Raw genomic sequence first — 24,120 nt, forward strand, 5'->3', positions numbered from 1 at the left:
TTCTTTCTTTCTTTCTTTCTTTCTTTCTTTCTTTCCTTCTTTCTTTCCTTCTTTCTTCCTTTCCTTCTTTCTTCCTTTCCTTCTTTCTTTCTTCCCTTCCTTCTTCTTTCTTTCTCCCCTTCCTTCTTTTCTTTTTTCCTTTCTTCCTTTCCTTCTTCCTTTCTTTCCTTCTTCTTTCTTTCTTCCCTTCCTTCTTCTTTCTTTCTCCCTTTTCTTCTTTCCTTCTTTCTTCCTTTCCTTCTTTTTTTCTTCCTTTCCTTCTTCTTTCTTTCTTCCTTTCCTTCTTTCTTCCTTTCCTTCTTCTTTCTTTCTTCCCTTCTTCTTTCTTTCTTTCTTCCCTTCCTTCTTTCTTTCTTCCTTTCCCTCTTCTTTCTTTCTTCCTTTCTCTCTTCTTTCTTTCTTTCTTCCTTCCTTTCTTCTTTCTTTCTTCCTTTTCCTTCTTCTTTCCTTCTTTCTTCCTTTCCTTCTTTCTTTCTTCCCTTCCTTCTTCTTTCTTTCTTTCTTCCCCTCCTTCTTCCTTCCTTTCCCTCTTCTTTCTTTCTTCCTTCCTTCTTCTTTCTTTCTTTCTTTCTTTCTTTCTTTCTTTCTTTCTTTCTTTCTTTCTTTCTTCCTTTCCTTCTTCTTTCTTTCTTCCTTTTTCCCTTCCCTTTCCTATTTATGGAGCACTTATGGTGTGCAGAGCACCTACTAAGCCCTTGTAAAGTACAATTCAGAAACAGAGACAATCCCTACCTAACAACAGGCTCACACCATACTGAGCGCTTGGAAAGAACAAGCAGCATGGCTTAGTGGAACAAGCCCGGGCTTAGAAGTGGCCGTGGGTTCTAATTCCGCCTCCACCACTTGTCTGCTGTGTGACTTTGGGCAAGTCACTTCACTTCTCTGGGCCTCAGTTACCTCATCAGTAAAATGGGGTTAAAGACCGTGAGCCCCACGTGGGACAACCTCACTACATTGTATCTACCCCAGCGCTTAGAACAGTACTTGGCACATAGTAAGCGCTTAACAAACACCATCACTGTTATTACAATTCAGCAATAAAGGGAGATGATCCCTGCCCAAACCAGGTTTACAGTCTTGACAGGGAGAGACAGATATCAAAATAAGTAAACAGACATCAAAATAAATAGAATTATAGATACATACACATCAAAACAAGTAAACAGATGATATATAGAGAGAGAATTGTATATATTTATATATATATATATATATATACATACACATATGTTCATGAAGGCAGACAGAATTGAGATCCCCTCAAACCACACCTTCTCCCCCATAAAAATGGGAAGCAGTGTAGGCTAGTGGAAAGAGCACAGGCTTGGATTCAAAGGACCTGGATTCTAATCCTGCCTCCACTGCTTACCCACTATGTGACCATAGGCAAGGCAGGGATTGTGTCTATTGTTATACTGTACTCTCCCAAGTTCATTCATTCAATCATATTTACTGAGTGCTTACTTTGTGCAGAGCACTATACTAAGGGCTTGGAAAATACAATACAACAATAAAGAGAGACAATCTCTGCTCACAATGGGCTTGCAGTTTGGGGGCGGGGAAGACAAACATCAAAACAACAGGCATCAGCATAAACAAATAGAATTATAGATAATATTCATATTTACATAAGTGCTGTGGGGCGGAGAGGGGCAGAAGAGCAAAGGGATCGAGTCCAGGTGACGGGGAACAGAAGGGGAACTGAGGAAAAGGGGGCTTAGCCTGGGAAGTCCTCTTGGAGGAGGTGTGCCAAATGCTTAATGCAATGCTCTGCACACAGTAAGCACTCAATAAATATGATTGAATAAACATACTTCACTTCCCTGTGCTTCAGTTCCCTCAGCTGCAGAATATGGATTCAATACCTGTGCCCCCTCCTATTTAGACTGTGGACCCAATGATCTTGTATCCACTCCAGTGCTCAGTACAGTGCCTGGCACATAGTAAGCACTTAAATTCCACAATCATCTTCATCAGAAATTATTGACCCAAGTGGCAGCAAACCTTGCCGATTTAGGAGAGTCTCGCCAGCTAAGAAATTAGCCACACAACATCTCCCCTGTTCTCTCCCTTCCTCCAGGCTCATATCTCCTCCTGCTTTCAGGACATCCACCTTAGGTGGATGTCCGCCTGCCACCTAAAACTCATGTCCAAGACTGAGCTCCTCATCTTCCCTCCCAAACCCTGTCCTCTCCCTGACTTTCCCATCACTTGGTGCGGCACTACCATCCTTCCCATCTCACAAGCCCGCAACCTTGGTTCCATCCTTGACTCCACTCTCTCATTCACCCCACACATCCAATCTGTCACCATAGCCTGCCATTCTCACCTTCACAACAAAGATCCGTCCTTCCCTCTCCATCCAAACTGCCACCTTGTTGGTTCAATCTCTCATCCTAAACCGACAGGATTACTGCATCAGCCTCCTTTCTGATCTCCCATCCTCTTGTCTCTCCCCACTTCAGTCTATACTTCACTCTGCTGCCCGGTTATCTTTCTACAGAAACACTCTGGGCACGTCACTCCCCTCCTCAAAAATCTCCAGTGGTTGCTATCAACCTTCGCATGAAACAAAAACTCCTCACTATTGGCTTCAAAGCTCTCCATCACTTCGCCCCTTCCTACCTCTCCTCCCTTCTCTCCTTCTCCAGCCCAGCCCGCACCCTCCGCTCCTCTGCCTCTAACTTCCTCATCGTGCCTCGTTCTCGCCTGTCCCGTCGTCGACCCCCGGCCCATGTCATCCCCCTGGCCTGGAATGCCCTCCCTCTGCCCATCCGCCAAGTTGGCTCTCTTCCTCCCTTCAAAGCCCTACTGAGAGCTCACCTCCTCCAGGAGGCCTTCCCAGACTGAGCCCCCCTTTTTCCTCTGCCCCTCCTCCCCTTCCTACCACCCCCACTCCCTCCCTCTGCCCTTCCCCCATCCCCTCCCCACAGCTCGTGTGTATATTTGTACATATTTATTACTCTATTTTATTAATGATGTGTATATATGTACAATTCTATTTATCTATTTTGATGGTATTGATACCTCTCTACTTGTTTTGTGGTCTGTCTCCCCCCTCTATACTGTGAGCCCGTTGTTGGGTAGGGATCGCCTCTATATGTTGCCGATTTGTCCTTCCCAAGCGCTTAGTACAGTGCTCTGCACACAGTAAGCGCTCAATAAATATGATTGAATGAATGAATCTATGAAGAGCTCACATGCGAAGAGCATGGTACACAGCTACCAAACTCAACATCTCCAGGAAGGAAAAATCAACCCATTCATCAGGAGGTAACAGTAGAGATGGCAGCAGCTGCTACTTCGATGCATCGCTTCAGGTGCTGACACCCAGTGAGCACCCCCTGAATGAGAAGTGTCTGTGGGCAGGAACCAGGCACTTCATCACGTGTGAGAAACTAAATAATTGCATTCCTGCCGAGCTGGAAGCTTCAGTTTGAGAGGACGCGGGGCACCAAACTAAAATAAGTGTATTTCTCCTGAAAAGAAAGTTCAGTTGGCCACGTGGAATAAATTTTGCGTGACTCAGCAGCCTCATTCTGGTCTTCACTCTCACGGCACCGATCCTGGAACCAGTTTGCGTGTGTTGGGTGACAGCAGGAAATACCAGCACTGAGACTCTGATCATCTCCCAGCCATGCAATTTGGTTTGGAGTGAATAAAATGCCTCCCTCTCCACACCACATGCTTAGTCAATCAGTGGTATTTACTGAGTGCTTACGGTGTGCAGAGCAGGGCACTAAGCACTTGGGAGAGTACAACACAAACAGAGTTGGTAGACAACTTCCTGGCCTATAATGAGTTTACATCTTAGAGGACCCCCATAAATCCTGGTCAGTGCTGGGAAGGACACAGTAGGGCAAGGCTTGGGATGTGATCCCAACAAGTATCAACTAGAAGAAACTCCCTGTGACTCTCTGAAGGAAGGCAGGAAGAGCAGAGGATTGGGGTGATGACAGGACAGTTTGCATCATCTCTTCCTCCCCTAGGACCAGACCCTGGAATGGGGCCAGGTGCCTTTAATTTCCGGTTGGGGATCTTTAATCAGGCTTTTTGGGAGCTTGTTTACTGAAGGAAAGCACCATAAATATCGGTATAGATATTATCCTGTCCAGCTTGTTCTCCTATTTTTGTCATTTGTGCTGTTCTGGCACAAGTTATTGGTTTATACTTTCCGGAAATCGACTGAGACTTTTCTTCCACGCTGTTGAAAGCTGAGGGAAGATGGTGAGGGAATGCTTTCCCATGGAAGCTGTTGTATAAACACACACACACACACACACACACACACACACACACGTTTTCACAGCCAACACCATGTTTTGAAAGTTCTGAAGTTATCGTTATCCAGGCACTTAAGACTTATCCTTCATTTATTTTTCTCCATCCAGAGATGTTTTACTAACATGGGAAAACGAAGAGAGCACAGTGCTACCTAGCCAATCCTCCTCCTGCTCATCCCTAACCCCCGTTAACACTCCTAAACCTCTCTCTGTTTCTCTAAAAAGTTTGGGCAGTCAAAGGCAGTCAAATGTTCTCTTTCTCCCTGGATTCGGGGCCCATGGTGATATCGAAAGGAAGTCTGAAAACAAACCTGTGCCGATTCAAACCACTGAGATTCCCACACTGGTAGTGTGGAAGGATTGTCCTCTCTGGTCATCACCGCCCTCCCGCTCCATCCAAACCTCACGCTGGGTCCTTCCCTCCTCGGGATTCCAGCACCGTTATCGCTTCCTCCAACATAAAAGGGACGTGCGTCTCAAAGAGAACATTAAAAATATTCGGGAGGAAAGCGGAGGGGGCTTTTGGAGAGGAGGCCCAGAGGTCCAGGAGATGGCATCTTGGATGGGCGCTAAGAGCCTTCGGTGTCGGTATTGTCGCTTCCCGTGGTGTTGTCCCAATCCACTTCTCCCACGTGTCTGCTGGTCTGATTTTTTCTCAGGGCCCGCTTTCTGCAGAGGAGAGGAAACACCGCAGAGGTGAGGAGAGACGCCCATCAAATTAAATGAGAGCCTGAGCTACAGAGAGAGACCGTGAAGACTTGGGACACTCCGTCAATCAGTCAACTTTCTCCTGGTTCAGACGGCGGGCAGCAGAGCACCGTGTGAATAACATCACGTTGGGGTAAAGGTTGGCAACCTGAGACACCAATTCTGGGCAGGGCAAGGAAGGTACTGGCCGCACCCGCCAACCCTCAAGGAATTGGGAATTTGGGATTGCCTGCTCTGCCTCCCACAACTGAGGGGGGTCGCGGATCAACCAGCAGTGGGAACTGGAACTGGACTGGGGTGACTGGCCTCCCTGGCTCTCCCCAGCCTTTAACTAGGGACCGACACTCTGCGTCCATCACAGGCCAGAAATGGACTACCTGCCAAACCCCAAATGCTTCCCCAGCCTGTGTCCCTAGCTCTGTGTGAGTCTGTTTCCCCCTCCCCACCCTGTGTATATGGCTGCAGGCCCACCTCCATAGCCATGAGTGTTCGTGTGCGTGCATGTATTTGTGCATGTGCCCACCTCTACGGCTCGTGTGTGTGTCTGCATGTCCACCTCCACGGCCCCATATGTGTGCAGGTGACTGCATGACCCCCTCCTTGGCTCCATGTTTGTGTGAATGCACGCACATGTCCACCTCCTTGGCTCCACATGTCCAAATGAGTGCATGTGTCTCTGCATGTTCACCTCCATGGCCCGATGTGTGAGTTCATGTGCACATGCGTGTGCCCCTGTCTGCCCACATCTCCAGGCCTGTATGTGTCTCAGTGTGTCACTTTCTTCCTAGCCCCACCCCACTGGGAGTCCCACCCCAGGTCTGCTCCACACTCCACAGACACAGCTGCCACACCTGTAGCCAACGTTTTGGAAGGTGGAAATAAAATTCCAAGTGACTGAAACCAACGGGGCAAACGTTCCTACAGAAATGGCTGAAATTCAATCAGGATCAGATGGGGAAAGATAGGATGAGAGCACAGCCCACCAACACAAGAGAGGTAGGGCCAGGGGCAGCAGAAAAAGAGCAGGGTTCACAAGTGACCACATGTTGACCATGAGTCAGCACTGAAATGTCACTGTCAAAAATGCCAACCCAGTCCTGGGATGTCTTCTGTTACCCTTTGCATTAGTCAGATCCTTATTCGAGGACTTGCCTAAGTTTTGGTCCCTCTCATTCTGGAGAGAGACCAGAGGAGAAATAAACAAAAAGGATTACTATGATGGGGAAAAATGAAAGTAATTGGGGCTGTTTCATCTGGAGAAGAGAAGCGCTTAGTACAGTGCTCTATACACAGTAAGCTTCAATAAATACTATCGATGATGATGATGATGAGAAGAGAAGGCTGAGAGATGATCTAATATCTGTTTTCAAGTAGATGAAGGGTTTTTTTCCAGTTCCCCAAGGAATCAAGAACACCGGGTTTGAATCTCAACACTGCCTGCAGCCTGCTGGATCACTGCAGGCAAGTTACTTACCCTTCCTGTACCTAAGTTTCTTCATCTGTAAAATGGGGCTAATCATTACCTGCCTTTCTACCTGCCCCTCAGGGTTGTTGTGAGGGCAAAAATGAGTGACGTGAGCGTGCTTTGGGAATAAAAGCGCCATCCATAAATCAAAGTCCTTGGTTCACTGAAGCCAGAACTGGGCTTCAAGCAAGAGAGGATTCAAGTAGATATAAGGAAGAACTTTTAGATTACCAAGGTGATACAATGCCTTGGAATGAGCTACCAAAGGAGTCCAGATCTTTACGGAAGTATTAGATACCCACCCATCAGGAAGGGTGAGTCATTTACCTGCCTAAAGGCAGGGGGCTGGATAAAATGACGTCTTGAGGTCCCTGACAGCAGTGGGATTCTATAAAGCTATGGTTCTACAGACGTCCTGCAAGCTAGGAGTTTGGTTGCCTTACAGACACCCTCACTCTTTCAACATGAGTGACACAAGGTTGGCTCAAAGAGGGAGAGGCGTACCTGCGGTAGTGCTCAAAGCTGTCTTTCATCCGCCGCCGCTCCTTGTCGGGGGGTTCTCCGTTGCTTACTTTAGCTTCCTGGGAAGGGAAAAGGGTCAGATTTAATAAAGGCCCCATTCATTCATTCATTCGTGCAGAGCACTGAACTAAGCGCTTAGAACCTGGGCTGTGCACTGACCCTGCTTCCCTGAGTCGGAAAGGCCGGATGGAGCCTGCCACATTGTCCCCAAAACCCTCAACACAGTTCCTGAGTCCCCGAGGAGAGGCCAGAGCGGGAAGAGGGCCAAGGCGGGCTGTTGCCAGAAAATCAGTTGTGTAGAAAAATGACTCAGGAAGCAGAGTGAAGTATGGAGTGGGGAGAGACAGCAGGCAGGGAGGTCAACAAGGAGGCTGATGCAATAATCAAGGTGGAATAGGATAAGTGTTTGGATTAACGTGGTAGCAGTTTGGATGGAGAGGAAAGGGTGGATTTTAGCAAGGTTGTAAAGGTTGAACTGACAGGATGTGGTGAAAGATCAAATATGTAGGTTGAATGAGAGAGATGAGGCAAGGGTGCTAAGGCTATGGGCTTGTGAGACAGGAGGGTGGTGGTTCTGTCTTCTTCAGTGATGGGAAAGTCAGAAAGAGGTCAGGGTTTGGGTGAGAAGATAAGGAGTTCTGTTTTGGATATGTTAAGTTTGAGGTATTGGCAGGACATTCAAGCACAGATGTCCTGAAGGCTGGAGGAAATGGGAGACCACAAAGAAGTCAGGGCTGGAGATGTAGATTTAGGAATCATCTGCATAGAGACGATAGTTGAAGCCATTTTTTTTAAAGGCATTTGTTAAGCACTTACTATGTGCCAGACACCGTACTAAGCTTGGGTCAGATATAAACTAATCAGGCTGGACACAGTCCAATTCCCCTATGGGGCTCACAGTTAAGTGACTTGCCCAAAGTCACACAGCAGGCAAGTGGTGGAGCTGGAATTAGAACCCAGAGCCTTCTGACTCCTAGGCCTGTGCTTGATTCACTAGGCCATGCTGCTTCTCAAAGGAAGCCACGGGAGCAAACGAGTTCTTCGAGAGAGTGGGTGTAGATGGAGAATAGAAGGGAACCCAGATCTGAGCCTTGAGGGACTCCCAGAATTAGTGGGTGGGAGGCAGAAGAGGAGCCCAGGAAAGAGACTGTGAATGAGTGGCCAGAGAGACAGGAGGAGAACCAAGGGAGGAAAGTGTCAGTGAAGCCAAGGTTGGATAATGATTCCAGGAGAAAGGCGGAGGGTATCAAAGGCAGCTGAGAGGCCTGTCTCTATCTGCCTGCCTCTAATTCTGTCTGCCTCTCAGCCTCTTATTCTGCTTTCCTGCTGCTCATTCTGCCTTCCTCTCTGTCTGGCTGCCTCTCATTCAATCAATCGTATTTCTTGAGTACTATTATGTGCAGAGCATTGTACTAAGCGCTTGGGAGAGTACAGTACAACAGAATTAGCAGGCACGGTCCCTGCCCATAACGAGCTTAAAGCCTGGAGGGAGAGGCAGACATCAATATAAAACTGGCAGAATACTAAGCTGGGTGAAGTTGGGATAGTGCTTGTGGCCTTACAATATTTTGAACAATGACCCTCTCCTGTGTCCAGAGTTGGTTCTTCCCTATTTCTTAATGTCTTAACACTTGCACTGGCATGTTTCATTTATTCAAATGTAAAACTGATGGACAGGTGACAATTCTGACCCGCAATTTACTAATCTGAAAAAAAATCCTATCATTTCCCAGAGCGACGGATTAGCGTGCTTTATTCACCTCTCCCTCAGCCACACAGCACTTACGTACATATCCATAATTTATTTACTTATATTAATGTCTGTCTCCCCCTCTAGACTGTAAGCTCACAGGCAGAGAATGTCTACAAGCTCTTGAACATTGACTCTTCCAAGTACTTATTTGTGCAGAACACTGCACTAAGTGCTCCATAAATACAACTGATGGATTGTTGGTTGGTGAAGAGCAGAAAGATCCTGACAGAATGGATTTACAACTGCATATGCCACTCTATAGCTCTCTGCATCTGCTCTTGGGATAGGCAGTGAGAGCGAAAAACAGGCAGGATGAGAGGCAGCTAGGCAGGATGAGAGACAGAAGGCCAGGAGACTCCACTAGGAGAGATGATTTCATTTATAAGACTGAGCACCCCATTTGGATCTAAAATGGGAATTCTCACCCTTCCTCTTCCCACTCAGCTTTTGTTGCTCCTCCCTTCTCCCACAGGGATACCCCAGAAGAAGCTGTGCTCTTCCTCCTCCTTTTCCTTCTCTCCAACAGGACTATTTACCTACTGTACTTTCAGGCTGACTAATCGGGGAGCAAATATTTGTACATTTGACCCTAGAAGCCTAGCACTCTACTGCATGTTTGGCATATACATTAAAGATCAATCAACCGATGAATCAATGAAGAGTATTCATTGAGCACCTACTGTTTGCGGAACACTATACTAAAAGCTTGGGAAAGTGAACAAGATCCCTGCCCACAAGGAACTGACAATCTAGTGGGGGAGACAGACACTGAAACAAATTACAGACAGGAGGAGGTGATAGAGTGTAAAGATATTTACCTAAGCGTTATTGTGGGGGGTGGGAGGGGTTCTCAAGTGCCTAAGTGGCCCTCAAGTGGCAACTGGGGGAAGATGAGAGATTAGTCAGGGAAGACCTCCTGATTTTAAGATGAACATTTGAAGATGAGGAGAGCAGAGGTCTGTTGGATATGAAAGAGGAGGGAGTTCCAAGGTGGAAGGTGGGTGGGAGCAAGAGAGATGAGAATGAGGCATAGTAAGTAGGTTGGAATTTATTTGTACATATTTACTGTATTTATTTTATTAATGATGTGTATATAGCTATAATTCTATTTATTCTGATGGTATTGACACCCATATACTTGTTTTGTTATCTGACTCCCCCTTCAATACTGTGAGCCTGTTGTTGGGTAGGGATCGCCTCAATATGTTGCTGATTTGTACTTCCCAAGCGCTTAGTACAGTGCTCTGCACACAGTAAGTGCTCAATAAATACGACTGAATGAATGAATGAATGCATTAAGAGGAATAAAGTGTGTTAACTGGGGCTTGGTGGGAGAAGAGAGTAGATAAGTAGAAGAGAAAGAGTGAAGTGATTAAGTGCCTTAAAACCAAGAGTCAGGAGTTTCTGCACGATGCAGAAATGAATGGAAGAATATTGGAGGTTTTGGGGAAGGAGGGAAACACGCACAGAACAATATTTTAGAAAAACGATATGGGTGGCAAGAATGAAGTTTGCCCTAGAGAGGGGAGGGGCTGAAGACAGAGAAGTCAGCAAAGAGGCCTATGCAGTATTCTAGTCAGGGCAGGACAAGGGCCTGGACCAGCGTGGTGGCCATTTGGGTGGAGAGGGAGGGGAGCATTCTAGAAATGTTGTGGAGGAAGAACTGACAGGATTTAGTGATGGAGTATGGGGATTGAAAGAGAGGGAGAAGTCAAAGATAATGCCAAAGTTGGAAGCTTGAGACAGAGAGAACGGTGGTGTCATCAGCAGCGGAGGGGAAGTGAAGTTTTGGACATTAACATCCCCTGGAAGTCCCAAATGCCACCCAGAATAGGGCAGGGGGCAAGAGGTCTCTCTTACCTTGGGGGAAACTAAAAGCCGGTCCTTCTCCAGAGCGGCCAACGATGGGTGCACAAGTCTCACTTCGGTAGGACAATCTGAAACAAACAGAATTAGTGAGTCTCCAGGGCTCAGCCAGGCCTGTGGTCTGATCCCAGCTGGCCCCTTTCACCCCCCTGGCCCACCACTAACCAACAAGGCCCCTCAGGAAAGCAACGGCTTCCAGGCTCCTGCAGAAAAAAAGTGTAGCTGCCAATATTACTACTACTACTACTAGAGAGGTATCTGTTTAGCACTTAATAAGTGACAAGCAATATGCTAAGCCCTGGGATAGACACAGTACATGCCACATGGGGCTTACAGTCTAAGGGAGAGGAAGACCTATTGAGTTCCTATTTTGCAAATTTATAGACTTGCCCAAGGTCACACAGCAGACTTGTGGCAAAAACAGGATTATATCCCAGGCCTCTCTTTTTTTTTATGGTAGTTGTTAAGCACTTACTATGTGCCATGCACTGTACTAAGCGCTGGGGTAGATACAAACAACTTAGGTTGGACCCAGTCAATATCCCACATGGGACTCACAGTCTTAGGAGATAGAGCATGGGCCTTCGAGTCAAGAGGTCATGGGTTCTAATCCCAGCTCTACCACTTGTCTGCTATGTGGTCTTGGACAAGTCATTTCACATTTCTGTGCCTCAGTTACCTGATCTGTAAAATGGGGATTGAAATCATGAGCCCCATGAGGGACAGGGACTGTGTCCAACCTGATTCGCTTGTATCCACCCCAGCAGTACAGTGCTTGATACAAGGTAAGCACTTAACAACTACCGCAATTATCATTACAGATCCGGGAACTGAGGCACAGAGAAGTTAAGTGACTTGCCCAAGGTCACAGAGCAGACAAGTGGTGGAGCCGGAATGAGAACCCGGGTCCTTCAGATTTCCCGGCCCGTGCTCTTTCCGCTAAGCCACTATTCCCAGTCCTGCACTCTTTCCACGAGGCCACACCGCTTCTCTCCCACCAGAAGCCAAGGTATGACTGACGCACACTGAATTAGCACAGCCCCAAGGCCCGGCTTTCCCATCCAGGGAAACGCCTGTCGGACCTTCTGCTTGTTTAGGAAGGGCAGAGAATAGGACTCTGCCACTTCCCCTGGGGAACACCACAGGGGACCCTCAGCCTCGTCCCAGGGTTGAACACAAAACTGACATAATCAGCAGCAAACCTGGGTGGAGCCCCAGCAGACTGCACAGCTCTGTACTTGTAGCTAGAGGTTGTACGTTCAGGGAACTATCATTCACAATTCTGCCTGACCCCATTCTTCTCTATTTCTCCCCTTCCCTGACCTTCATTAATAATAATAACTGTGGAATTTGTTAAGTGATTACTCTGCGGAAGCACTGGGGCAGATGTAAGATAATAAGGTCCCTTATGGGGCTATCAGTTTAAGTAGAAGGGAGAACTGGTATTGAATCTCCATTTTACAGATGTGGAAGCGAAGGCATAGAGGATTGAAGTTACCGGCCCCAGATTACGCATCAGGCAAGTGGCAGAGCTGGGATTAGAACCCAGGTCCGTGCTCTTTCCAGTAGACCACTCTGCCTGTCCTTCTTACAGCTCCTTTCCTAGCCAGGTACTGTTGTAGAGTCCCTCACTCTCCCCAGTGAGAGCACAGTTTTCTGAAGTTCCCAAAAAGCACGCTGGAAAGCTCCTGCACTCGCTGCTTCCCCAGAGGCAGGCAGGCTGGCGACTCCGGATGTACCACCTGCCCACTCTCTGGCTAAATCCACAGCTCAAAATGGAGGCCCAAGGGGACCACGGGTTTCCACAGCTGCAGCCTGGAGTTTCCATCACCCGCCTCCCAATCAGGCCCAGGCAAAGCTCCACCCACCTTGCTGTCTGCTTTCGCTACCTCTCAGAGCTGAGGCCATCGGTAAAACCATTTGAGAGGCATAGGCCGGGGCCAACCTGTCCGGTTCTTATTGCCTGCTGGCACCTCTGCCCCGCTCAAGGCCCCGTTGACCAGCCGCAGTGAAAACCTTATCCCTTTCTGTTCCTCCTCTTGTTGACTTCACCCAGTAGGGAAAAACAGTTCTCCTTCTGCCTGTCTCCCCCGGACCCGGCTGGCTCCGCTCCCACTCATTCTCCCCTACAAATCGGAGCCTTCTCCTGGGGATTTCTCGATGATCGCGAGGGAAGGAAGGATGGCTGGCTCACTTTTGTCGGAGAGCTGAGCGTCCTCATCCAGGCTCCGGGGAAGAGTCAGCTACAGGGTGGAAACAAAGAGCTCGATCAGCACTGGACCTATGTCCCTCCCGAGGTCCCCATCAAACAGGGTTTTGATCAAGCAAAGCACACTTTAACGAGGCCTAGATTTCTCTTATAACCACCTAACTCACCCCAAAGGGGACCCAGGATTGAGCTCATTATTATTCTTTGATGGACTCCGTTAAGGATAAGCACCGGGGTAGATGTAAGAGACTCAGATGAATCAATCAATGGTATTGATTGAGCACTTACTGTGTAGAACACTATGCCTAGGGCACTTCAGAGCACTTGGGAGAATACAATAGCAGAGTTGGTAGGCAAGTTCGCAGACCACAAGGAGTTTACAGTCTAGAGCGCTGTACCAAGTGCTTGGGAAAATTCAATATAATAAAGTTGGTGGATATGATCAAATACAATTGAATGATTAATATTAAAGCACATGTCCATCCTTCCATTCTCTTCTTCCTTCTATCTAGAAATCTAGAAATTTTCTGTTCCCCCCCCACACTAGATGGTAAGCTGCTTGAGGGCTGGGATTGTGTCTTCTCTGTCTAGATTTGTCCCTCTAGATTATAAACTCATTGTGAGCAGGGAACGTGTCTATCAACACTGTTATATTGTATTCTCCCAAGCGCTTAGTACAGAGCTCAGCACACAGTAAGCACTCAATAAATACAACTGATTGGTTGATTCTACTTCTGTTGTAACACTCTCAAACACCCAGTACAGAGCTCTGCACTCAGCAGCTGCTCAGCAAATATTATTGATTGATCAGAACTTCACCATAACTCTGATCTCACTTTTCTCTGGACTGTCATTTCCTCCCTTGAAGGTCCCATAATCGATTTACTGAGCGCTTCCTGAGTGCAGGGCCCTGTAATAGGCACTCAGGAGAGTACAATACAACAGAGTTGGTAGGCACGTTCTCTGCCTGCAATGAGCTTACTGTCCAATACAGAACAAGGGAATCTTGTTTCATGATGACACTTGCACCTCTGGAGAGTAAAGTCAGTCTGCACCTAAATCCCTGGGCTTGGGGAGGAAGAGCTGGAGGACACTTTATTAAAGTGCAGAGAGTTAAGATGGGAGGGACTTACGCTGTTGCAAATGTCTTTATGCAAGCTGCTATTTGGGATGTTAGATGGATGCCCGGAAAGCAACCACCACCTGCTTCCTCGAGTGTCCTTTGACCCAGCATCACAGTCTGGGTGGGCCCGAGGTCTAGCCCAGGATGTCGTTACTTATGGGCCTATGTTCTTATGCTCCGGAGTTAATGGCCCATGGGATCGGGCACCTCAGTATCACAGATTACTAGCACCGAGAGGTCCGTAGCTTAACCCTTAAAAGCCACATTGCTTCCATGGGCACAGAAAGCTGAAGGCAGCGCCAAGTCTCTGGGCTTCCACTGTAACTCAAGATCCATTATCTGAGAGTCACCTCAGCGACAGCTGCCCCCCTCAGAGTGCCAGGATCCCAGCATCCTTTCTAACCCCCACCCCTAACCGTACTCACCTCCTGCGAGTTCCTGGGAGACGTCTCCTCCAAGTCTGAACTCTGGGGTGACAGGCAAAAAGAGAACCCCTCATGTCATGCAAGCCCGCTGTTGGGTAGGGACCGTCTCTATATGTTGCCAACTTGTACTTCCCAAGCGCTTAGTACAGTGCTCTGCACACAGTAAGCGCTCAATAAATACGATTGAATGAATGAATGAATGTAAGCCTATAGCAGACCTATTTTCCAACTTGGGGCAAACCAGAGGACAGGGCATTGGGGTGGCCCACTTTTTTTATGGCATTTTTTAAGTGGTTACTAAGTGCCAAGCACTCTACTAAGCCCTGGGGTATATTCAAGCTAATCAGGTTGGATGCGGTCAATGTCCCACAGGGGCTCACAGTCTCACTCCCCATTTTTCAGATGAGGTAACCGAGGCACAGAGAAGTGAAGTGACTTGCCCAAGATCACCCTGCAGGCAAAAGAACCCAGGTCTTTGATTCCCAGGCCAGTGCTCTACCCACTAGGCCAAGCTGCTTCTCCTTTCCCATCTCGAGGTGGGATGTCGAAATGAGAGGCGGAGAGTTGGAAGGGACCCCAGATCCTCCTCCCACCGCCCTCCTCCTGCCTTTCTCCAGGCTGGGTTAAAGCAAAGGGGCTGAGGAAAGCCCTTACCAGGTTGGGGGTCTCCAGCTGCAGCCTCTTCAGCTTGCTCTCCATGGACAGCAGCTGCCCTTCCCTCGTGAACAGCTGAAGCTGCAACTCATCGCACTTCTCGCCCAGCTCGCGAATCTGCTTGCGATGCCCGTCCTTCTCGATTAGGCTCTGGGAATATTGCAGGTGGAACTGCTCCCGGGTCATGATGGCCTAGGCCCAAAAGGAAAATCGGCGCCTCAAGACTGTAAGCACGTTAGTCAGTCAGTTAATCATATATATTGAGTGCTTATTATGGGCAAAGCTTGGAAGAGTACGATTTAACAGACACGATCTCTGTCCGCAATGAGCTTACAGTCTAGAGAGGAAGGCAGACATTGATATTAATAAATGAAATTACAGATATGTACCTAATTGTTATGGGGCTGGGAGGGGGATGAATGAAGGGAGAAAGTCAGGGAGACACAGAAGGGAGTGGGAGAAGAGGAAAAGGAGGGTTTAGTTAGGGAAGGCCTCTTGCAGGAGATGTGCCTTCAATAAGGCTTTGAAGGTGGGGAGATTAATTGTCTGTCGGATATGAAGAGGGAGGGCTTTGCAGGCCAGATGCAGGATGTAGGTGAAAGGTCAGGGGCGAAATAGACGCGATTGAGGTATCTGAGGAGCTCATTAAGGGCAGGAAATGTATCTGCTAATTTTGTATTATACTGTCCCAAGCACATAGTACAGTCCTCTGCACATAATAAACGCTCCATAAATACCATTGATTGATTGACTGACTCCCTTGGCCAAGGCGATTGAGCCATCCCCATCCAGGGGAGCTTTTTTTTTTTTTTAACAGTATTTTATTAAGAGCTATGTATCAAGCACTGTATTAAGCGCTGGGATAGATACAAGTTAATCAGGTCAGAATTCCCTAGCCCAAGGTCAGTTTCTTCATCACAGCTCAGCTGGAATCCCAGAGTCTGAAGGGACCTCACGAGGTCATAGGGACTGTGCCTCTGACGCTGGAAAGATGGGTCACTCCCTCCTGATTCTAAAAACCCCCAGGGAAAGAAATTCTATGACTTCCTTTGAACATTCATTCATTCAATTGTATTTACTGAGCACTTACTGGGTGGAGAGCACTGTACTGAGTGCTTGGGAGAGAATAATAATAATAATAATAATAACAATAGCATTTATTAACTATGTGCAAAGCAGTGTTCTAAGCACTGGGGAGGTTACAAGGTGATGAGGTTGTCCCACGGGGGCTCACAGTCTTACTCCCCATTTTGCAGATGAGGGAACTGAGGCCCAGAGAAGTGAAATGACTTGCCCAAAGTCACACAGCTGACAAGTGACGGAGCCGGGATTTGAACCCATGACCTCTGACTCCAAAGCCCGTGCTCCTTCCACTGAGCATTCCCTGCCCGCAAGCTTACAGTCTAGGCTGCAGATCTGGCATCTATTTCTGGTGCTAAATCCCTGAGGTTTCCATTTGTCTTCCTGCTCCCCTCACTTGGTGCTTTACAGCGAGCCCTCTGGACCCACAGAGCAAAGCGAAATCCCCAAATTGGGCTGGGGAATTAATTGTACCTGGTCCCTCTCGATAGCCACTTCTTCCATTTGTTGTAAAATCGCTTCAATGCGATCTTTGTACATCTTGGAGTCCTTCCGAAGGGTCGTGCACTGCAGCTCGAACATCTCTTTTTCCTCCATGCACTGCAGTGAGAGAAGCAGGATAGGAAAACTCACCGGCGGGTCATTACCAAGGTGTCCCGGGCCCTTTCCTTGTCTAATTCTAGGAGTTTTGGAGTTGGACAGCTAGGTCGTCATCCCCCCTCCACCTCAGCCCTTTCAGTGGAAGCTGAAAGACAACTACTCTCCCCCACTTCAAAGCCTCATTGAAGGCACATCTCCTCCAAGAGGCCTTCCCTGACTTAGCCCTCTTTATCTTCCATTCCCTCTGCATCGCCTTGATCTGCTCTCTTTATTCATCCCCCGTCCAGCCCCACGGCACTTCCATACATATCTGTAATTTCATACGTTTACATTAATGTCTGTCTCGCCCTCTAGACTGTAAACTCGTTGTGGGCTGGGAACGTGTCTGTTATATGGTTCTATTGTACTCTCCCAAGCATCTAGTTCAGTGCGCTGCACAGAGTAAGTGCTCAATAAATACAATTGAATGATTGACTGGCCGATTGCCCAGGACAGAGGCCCCTGACCCAACCAACTCCCGACAGAGTCCTGGACTGCATGTTCTGATCTGGTCCAGATCCAAAGAAGCCCAGAAATGAGCCCAAGCCAAGTCAGAGGGGGGACGAGCCCTGGTTTTCAGTGGGGAGCCACTGGCACTGGACATGTACCATGGCTTGGTGCATGGACTATCACCACTGTGGACTACTGGGACCAAAGAGACCGTCGTCCCTATATGATTCAGGTCTGGTCAATAGGGCTCCCTATTTTGTACCCTGGCCTGAACTGGAATGAGGAGGAGCGGTGGAGAGAAAGGATTGGGGGGGGTATCTCAGGGACATGTAGCTGCATTTAGCTTTGGCCCAGTCTGACTTGGTACCTCAACTAGCAACTTGTGAATTCTGGTCCCGAGGCAGGACTCGACAGTCCCCGTGACCTTCCCGCCACCTACCTTGTTGCGCAGCGCCTCGGCCTGGCGCAGGTCCTTGCGTAGATGGAAGATGGTTGTCTCCTTTTCCTGGTGCTCCATCAGAGACTGCCTCCAGTCCTCCTCCAGGACCGTGATGTACAGGCTGTTCTTCTCCCTCTTTCCTTCCTGGTATACATTGAGGAGAGAAGAGGAAAAGGGGCTTCAGCAATGGGGAACGGCCAATGGGAGAGACTCAGTGGGCCATTCTGCGGGGCCCTATCTCCAAGGTCTGTTCCTTCAAGACTTCCTCTTTCAGAATGCCAAGCAAATAAATCAGAGGTTCAGAGTGGGCTGAACAGGATTGCTCCCTGCTGAAATTCGTTGAGTTAAAGTATGCAAAATGACCACTGGCAAAAATCTCATTATGGGTTGTAATAGGTTTAGGTTCGAACTCAAGATTCTATTAGTGAATGGTCTTGAAACTAGCATCAATCAGCCCCCGGATGCTTGTCTTCCCAAATTACATCGACAGATCAAGGTTCTGTCCCTCTCAGCTCTGTGGCTCAGCTCTGTTCTTTCTCTTTCTTTCTCCCTTTCCTCTCTTTTTCTCTTGAAGTGGGCTGGCCAAGAGGAGATCTGAATGGAACTAGCCTGCTTGCCCAGCACCCCTGCAGCCGACAGCCTCTCCCACCCCGGTGTCCTTACCCTAATGGAGTTTTCCAGCTCTTGGATCTTCGCCAGTAGAAGGTCCTTCTCCTGCTGCATCTCCCACATCACCTCCTGGCTTGGCCGCTGCTCGATCGCGTGCTTTAGCTTGGTCGTGTGCTTCCTCTCCACCTTGCAGTCATCCTCAGCCTTCATCAGGTTGTGCTTCAGCTGGGCGATCTGGGGGTGAAAGACAATTACTCTCTGACGGACAATTGCTCTCCCCCACTTCAAAGCCCTACTGAAGGCACATCTCCTAGAAACCTTCTCTAAGCCCTCCTCTCCTTCTCCCACTCCCTTCTGCATTCCCCAGACTTGCTTCCTTCCTACATCAACCCCTCCCAACCCCATGGCATATATATATATATATATATATATATATATATATATATATATGTATATAGATATAGATATAGATAGATATATACATGTAATTTATTTGTTTATATTAATGCCTGTCTCCCCTCTAGACTGTGAGCTTGTTGAGGGCAGGGAATGTACCTGTCTATTGTTATACTTTACTCTCCCAAGTGCGTAGTAAATTGTTTTGCACACAGTAAGCACTCAATAAATACAATTCAATGAATGAATGAATGAGGTGAGGTGGTGGTTCCTCCAGTTACTGTCTTCACTGCCCTCTCACGTACTGGTTCGCTTGAGCTGACCACGGCCCCCAAACCAGGCCGATGGAACAAACCCAAAGGGGTTGGCTCTTTCCCATGGTACACCCACCCACCCAGCCTCACTGCAAACTAAAGTAAATCACCCATTTCTCCACCCTTAATTTTCTTCAGGGGCTGCCCGCCACAGGATAATAATAATAGTAATAATAATAATAATGATAATAATAATAATAATAATTAAAGTACATGTTAAGCGCTTACTATATATGTTCCCAACTTGTACTTCCCTGGTACAGTGCTCTGCACACAGTAAGCGCTCAATAAATACGATTGAATGAATGAATGAATGAATGAATGAATGTGGCAAGCACCCTAAGAGCTGGGGTAGGTACAAGTTAAATCAGGTTGGACACAGTCCCTGTACTACATGGGGCTCACAGTCTGAGGTCAAAAAATGTTGAGTGACTTGCCCAAGTTCACAAGGCAGACAAGTAGCAGAGCCGGGATCGGAACCCAAGACCCCTGACTCCCAGGCCTGAGAGTCAGGAGGACCTGGGTTCTAATCTCGGCTCCACCACTTGTCTGCTGTGTCACCTTGGGCAAGTCACTTATCTTCTCTGGGCCTCCGTTACCTCATCTGTAAAATGAGGATTAAGACTGTGAGCCCTCCGTGGGACGGGGACTGTGTCCACCTCGATTTGCTTGAACCCACCCCAGCACTTAGTACAGTGCCTGGCACATAGTAAGCGCTTAACAAATGCCACGATTTGGTTATGACGATTATTAGAGCCATGCAGCTTACCAGTTAACAGCCAGGGGCAGCTCTCAGCACCGCGTCCCCTGAAGTGTGTAAGCAGGGCCAGGTGTGTCAATGAACCACCCGGGAACTACCCAGGCAGAGGGCAAGGAAGGGGCAGGGCAGGGTGAGGGAAGGGCAAGAGGCGACCCACCTCCAGCTGCAGGTCGCGGTTCTTCATGAGCGCCGCATTCTTCTCCTCGCTCTGCTTGGCGAAGCTCATGGCCAGGTTGTAGTTCTCGTCCTTGCACTTCTTGAGCTCCTGGCTGAAGGCCTGACACTCCTCCTTCATCTTCTCCGCGCGCTCCTGGTGCTTGCGCAGCATGCTGTTCTTCACCCGGGTCTCCTTGATGAAGTCCTCCTTGGAGTTGAGCAGCAGGTTCAGCTCCTGGACCTTCTTCTGCAGCTTCAGGACCTCGTTCATCAGGAGCTGGGTCAGGCCCGACTCTCCGGAAGCGTCTGCCCGGGGAATGGCATCATTCCGGGAGGCCGCCCCCAACCCCATCCCCGCAGCACGATCCCACTGCGGGGGCCCGGGCCCAGGGGGAAAGGAGAGGGAGAAGGAGAGGGAAGAAGGTGGAGGAGGAGAAAGAGGAGGAAGAGCGGGGAATCCACCATGAAAGAATAAAGAAACATGGACACCATTTGGATTTCCCCTTCTGTTTAAGGGCCAGGCGCTCCTTATGCCCAGTTTACCAAGGGGGAAACTGAGTCCTGGTTGGGAGGGGGCAGCGGGGAGGATTTTCCCTGTGCTTTCAAAATGAGAAGCATCCTGACGTTAAATCAGCCGCTTCTTCCAAAGAGCTGCGGGGCTCAGCACCTGATTTGTCTGAATGATACCTCCAAGGCTTGGGAAGAGGCTGGAAATATGATCACCGTTTCCCAGATGAACAAACTGAGGCTGAGAAAGACTAAGAGATTTAGCCCTTCTGAATCTCCAGCCAGGTGTTGAGGCCCCGGAGCTCCCATCTCCCCCTTTTTAGGGGGTACCAGGATCAGGCCTTAATGGCCCCCAAGTTTGGTGACCTTACCTGCTCACTGTACTTTGATCTCACCTACCTCACCACCAAACCCTTACCCATGTCATCCTTCCGCCCTGGAGCTCCCTCCCCTTTCATATAAGACAGCCCGCCACTCTCCCCACCTTCAAAGCCTTATTAAAATCACATCTCCTCCGAGAGGCCATACCCGACTAAGCCCTCACTTTCCCACTCCCTCTCCCTTCTGCGTTGCCTATGCGCTTGGATCTTTACTCTTTAAGCACTTGATATTCACCCCACTCTCAGCCCCATAGAAGTTCCATACATAGCCATAATATATCTTAATATCTGTCTCTCCCTCTAGACTGTGAACTCCTTGTGGGCAGGGAGCATGTCTACCAACTCTGTTACACTGTAAAGAGAAGTAGCATGGACTAGTGGATAGAATACAGGCCTGAGAGTCAGAAGGACCTGGGTTTTAATCCCTGCTCCGCCACTTGTTTGCCGTGTGGCCCTGGGGCAAGTCACTTCATTTCTCTGAGTCTCAGTTACATCATCTGTAAAATGGGGATTAAGACTGTGAGCCTCATGAGGGACAGGGACCGCGTCCAACCCGATCTGCTTGTTTCCACCCCAGCACTTACTACAGTACCTGTACTAAGCACTTAATAAGTAGCACAATTATTATTATTACTCTCCCAAGCACTTAGAACAGTACTCTGCACACAGTAAGTGCTTAATAAATACTATTCACTGATTGATTGACAGCAACTCTGCCACCCCATGTCTTCCACCCTGCTGCTTCTCCCAGGAAGACCAGGGCAGGGTTCAAGCCCAAGCGATCTTTCCAGGCCCACACCTGGGGTCCTTCCAAAGAGAGAGCCCCGAGCCCCCAACCCTCCCTCCACCTGCCCCCACCTTACCAATGATCATAGAGAAGACCCTGGTCGGCTCCTTCCCGGTGATCTTCTTATACAGATGTGGGTAGTACAGCTCCAAGCTCTCGAGGAACGCCACGTACCCCTTGTGGCCCGTCCGCTGGAGGATGTCCAAGAGGACGCCTGCAGCCCAGGATGGGCAAGGAGGAGGAGGAAGAGGGAAGCCAAGAGACTCAGGGAACGCCGGAGCCCTCCGGCACTCTAAATCATGAGTGAAAGCGAGGGAGAAGCCCGGTGGGGGACTTGAACGGGGAATGGCTGGATGGAAAGCAGGAAAGAGGGATTCTGAAGCCTCTCAGGGCCCAGGAATCGCAGGGGTGGATGTGGGGATGAGGGACTAAGGCTTGGCCCCATTCCTGGTTCCCAACCGAACCAGCTCTCGGGGCCTGGGAAAGAAGATGGACTTCCTTTCCCTGTTTGAGCTCAAGGAGAAGGGCACTGAAGACCACCCTCATCAACCAGCCTCGGTGCTTTCGGATGGAAAATGTCAGACTCCGTTTGTCTGCAGTGGTAAACCATATCTCTCTAAGGCCCCTTTCTCCAAGCCAGGAAGTCAGGCTACATAAACATGGTCTGGTATGAAAACCGATCAGACCAATTAGCAAGGGCCCACGGAGGAAGCAAGGTCTAAAATGAAACACACTGCAGACAAGAAAGAATCTCAGTCAAAATTCAAACTACGAGGCCCCCGCCGGCCCAGCTCCAAAACCAAATTTGGTCTGGCTGGGGCTCACGGCCAATCTGAGGGGAAGGTTTCCAGGTCGGGTGAATTGCTCGGGGAGCCTGACAAGGTAGAATGAATACTCACATTGGCAGGCCCAACCACAGTCCGGTGGGGCCGAGAGGGACAGGGAGGTTTCCCACTGAGCAGCTGAATTCCAGAGACTCACTTGCCATCGAGTCTATCCACACCCACGAGAGAAGGCTGATTTTCAGGGGAGACGGAAAACCAGCGCTTGCTCCTGCCTGCCCCTCGCCCGGCCTCCAGTACTGGCACACTGACCTACTTTCCTCTTGCGAATGACCAGGCTGGGGTCATTGAGAACCTGCTCCTCGTCATCGGGGTTAATGACCTTGCACTGCCGAAGGTAGGGCGTGATCCTGCTCGGATCGATGGTGGAGATCAGCTTCACCCGGAAGCCCTCTAGGGTGTTCCAGCACTCCTCGTCGTTCTCGTAGTCAGACATGGCGGGAGCCCAGTGGACCTCCCGGGAGGGACTTCTCTTCAGATGGCACCCGGAGGAGGCTGCGACAGAAACACGCGGCAGATTTCACCGGCGCGGCCCGTGGGGAGAGCGGGCAGGTCACCTGTGGGGCGGGAGTGCCGGGGACTTCCAAAGCGAGATGATGGGGAGTTCTCCTAGAGGGTAGGACCCTGCCTGGAGCCGGAGCCACAGCCTGTCTGTAGGGCTAAGCCCTAGTTCTGACATTTTAGACTGTGAGCCCACTGTTGGGTAGGGACTGTCTCTATATGTTGCCAATTTGTACTTCCCAAGCGCTTAGTACAGTGCTCTGCACATAGTAAGCGCTCAATAAATACGATTGATGATGATGATCAGTATTATTACTATTGTATTTGTTTAAGCATTTACTGTATGTCAAGTACTGTTCCAAGCACCGGGGCAGATACAAGTTAATCGGGTCGTACATAATGCCCGTCCCAAGTGGGGGTCACAGTCTAAGTAGGAGGGAGGAAGATTTAATCCCCACTTTAAAGATGAGGAAACTGAAGCCCAGAAAAGTTAAGTGATTTGCCCAATATCACCTAGCAGGTAACTGGCAGAGCCAGTTTTGGAACCCGAGTCCTCTGACTCCTCAGCTAGAGTTCTTTTCACTTGGCCACTCTGCTCCTCTCTCCCTACTAGACCTCCCTCTTAGACTCTCTACCCTAGACTTCTCTCCCTACTCCTTGGCCGGGGGCAGTGGGGGCTGGATCTTTCTCCAGAGAGGACCCGCGAAGGCCATGAGCCCCTGGGAGCCGGCGGATCCGCTCACCGGCTCCAGAAGACGGTGTTCTGTGGCGGCTCCTCAAGAAGTCCAGGGCCCTACACACTCCGTTCAAGATTGATTGCAGGGGGCTCCTCCAGCGGGCTCTGATCCTAATTCTCAATGTCTCGGGGAAGGACAGCATCCCACGGTGGCCCTGGTGGGACACAAGGTGACAGGAAGGTGGCGAGTGGATTGAGCCCGGAGGAGAGAAGCTGGGAGACGCTTGGAGACGTCGGGGAGGAGGAGAGAGAAGACGAGATGGAGGCTTGGCTTGCAGAGATAGTGCAAGTGAAGGAGACGGAACAAAGCAAAATGAAATGGTCTCCACTTCACTCCGATCTCCCTCCTGGGTTTGGTTGCAAAGCTGCTTCTGCCAGCAAACACCAATAGTAATTAATAATAACGATTGTGGTGTTTGCTAGGCGCTGTGTGCCACACACTGTACTAAGTGCTGAGGCAGATGCAAAATAATCACGTCAGACACAGGGGCTCATGGTCTATGGAGGGAAGAGAAC

General features: G+C 49.1%; 1 protein-coding gene across 1 annotated transcript; it reads right to left on the reverse strand.

Moving 5' to 3' along the window:
• Positions 1–4,440: 4,440 nt before the first annotated feature.
• CARD9 (caspase recruitment domain family member 9) lies at positions 4,441–23,752 on the reverse strand. Its single transcript, XM_038745543.1, has 13 exons — positions 23,612–23,752; positions 22,620–22,862; positions 21,602–21,739; positions 19,853–20,157; positions 18,280–18,459; positions 17,617–17,760; positions 16,563–16,688; positions 15,009–15,200; positions 14,355–14,396; positions 12,792–12,840; positions 10,592–10,668; positions 6,961–7,037; positions 4,441–4,952 (listed from the first exon to the last, which is right to left on the reverse strand). The coding sequence occupies exons 1-13, from the start codon at positions 23,745–23,747 to the stop codon at positions 4,853–4,855; spliced, it is 1,809 nt and encodes a 602-aa protein (XP_038601471.1). The 5' UTR covers positions 23,748–23,752; the 3' UTR covers positions 4,441–4,852.
• Positions 23,753–24,120: the final 368 nt, after the last annotated feature.

Source organism: Tachyglossus aculeatus, chromosome 4 (assembly GCF_015852505.1).
Source record: "Tachyglossus aculeatus isolate mTacAcu1 chromosome 4, mTacAcu1.pri, whole genome shotgun sequence".
Lineage (NCBI taxonomy): Eukaryota > Metazoa > Chordata > Mammalia > Monotremata > Tachyglossidae > Tachyglossus > Tachyglossus aculeatus.

Excerpts from the sequence above, each read along its gene's own strand:
- CARD9 (XM_038745543.1), bottom strand. The coding sequence starts at position 23,747 with ATGCTGTCCTTCCCCGAGACATTGAGAATTAGGATCAGAGCCCGCTGG. Across the intron at positions 14,397-15,008 it reads AGCTGGAGACCCCCAACCTG|AGTTCAGACTTGGAGGAGAC; the intron begins GTAAGGGCTTTC and ends CTGTCACCCCAG. Across the intron at positions 12,841-14,354 it reads CTCCCAGGAACTCGCAGGAG|CTGACTCTTCCCCGGAGCCT; the intron begins GTGAGTACGGTT and ends TCCACCCTGTAG.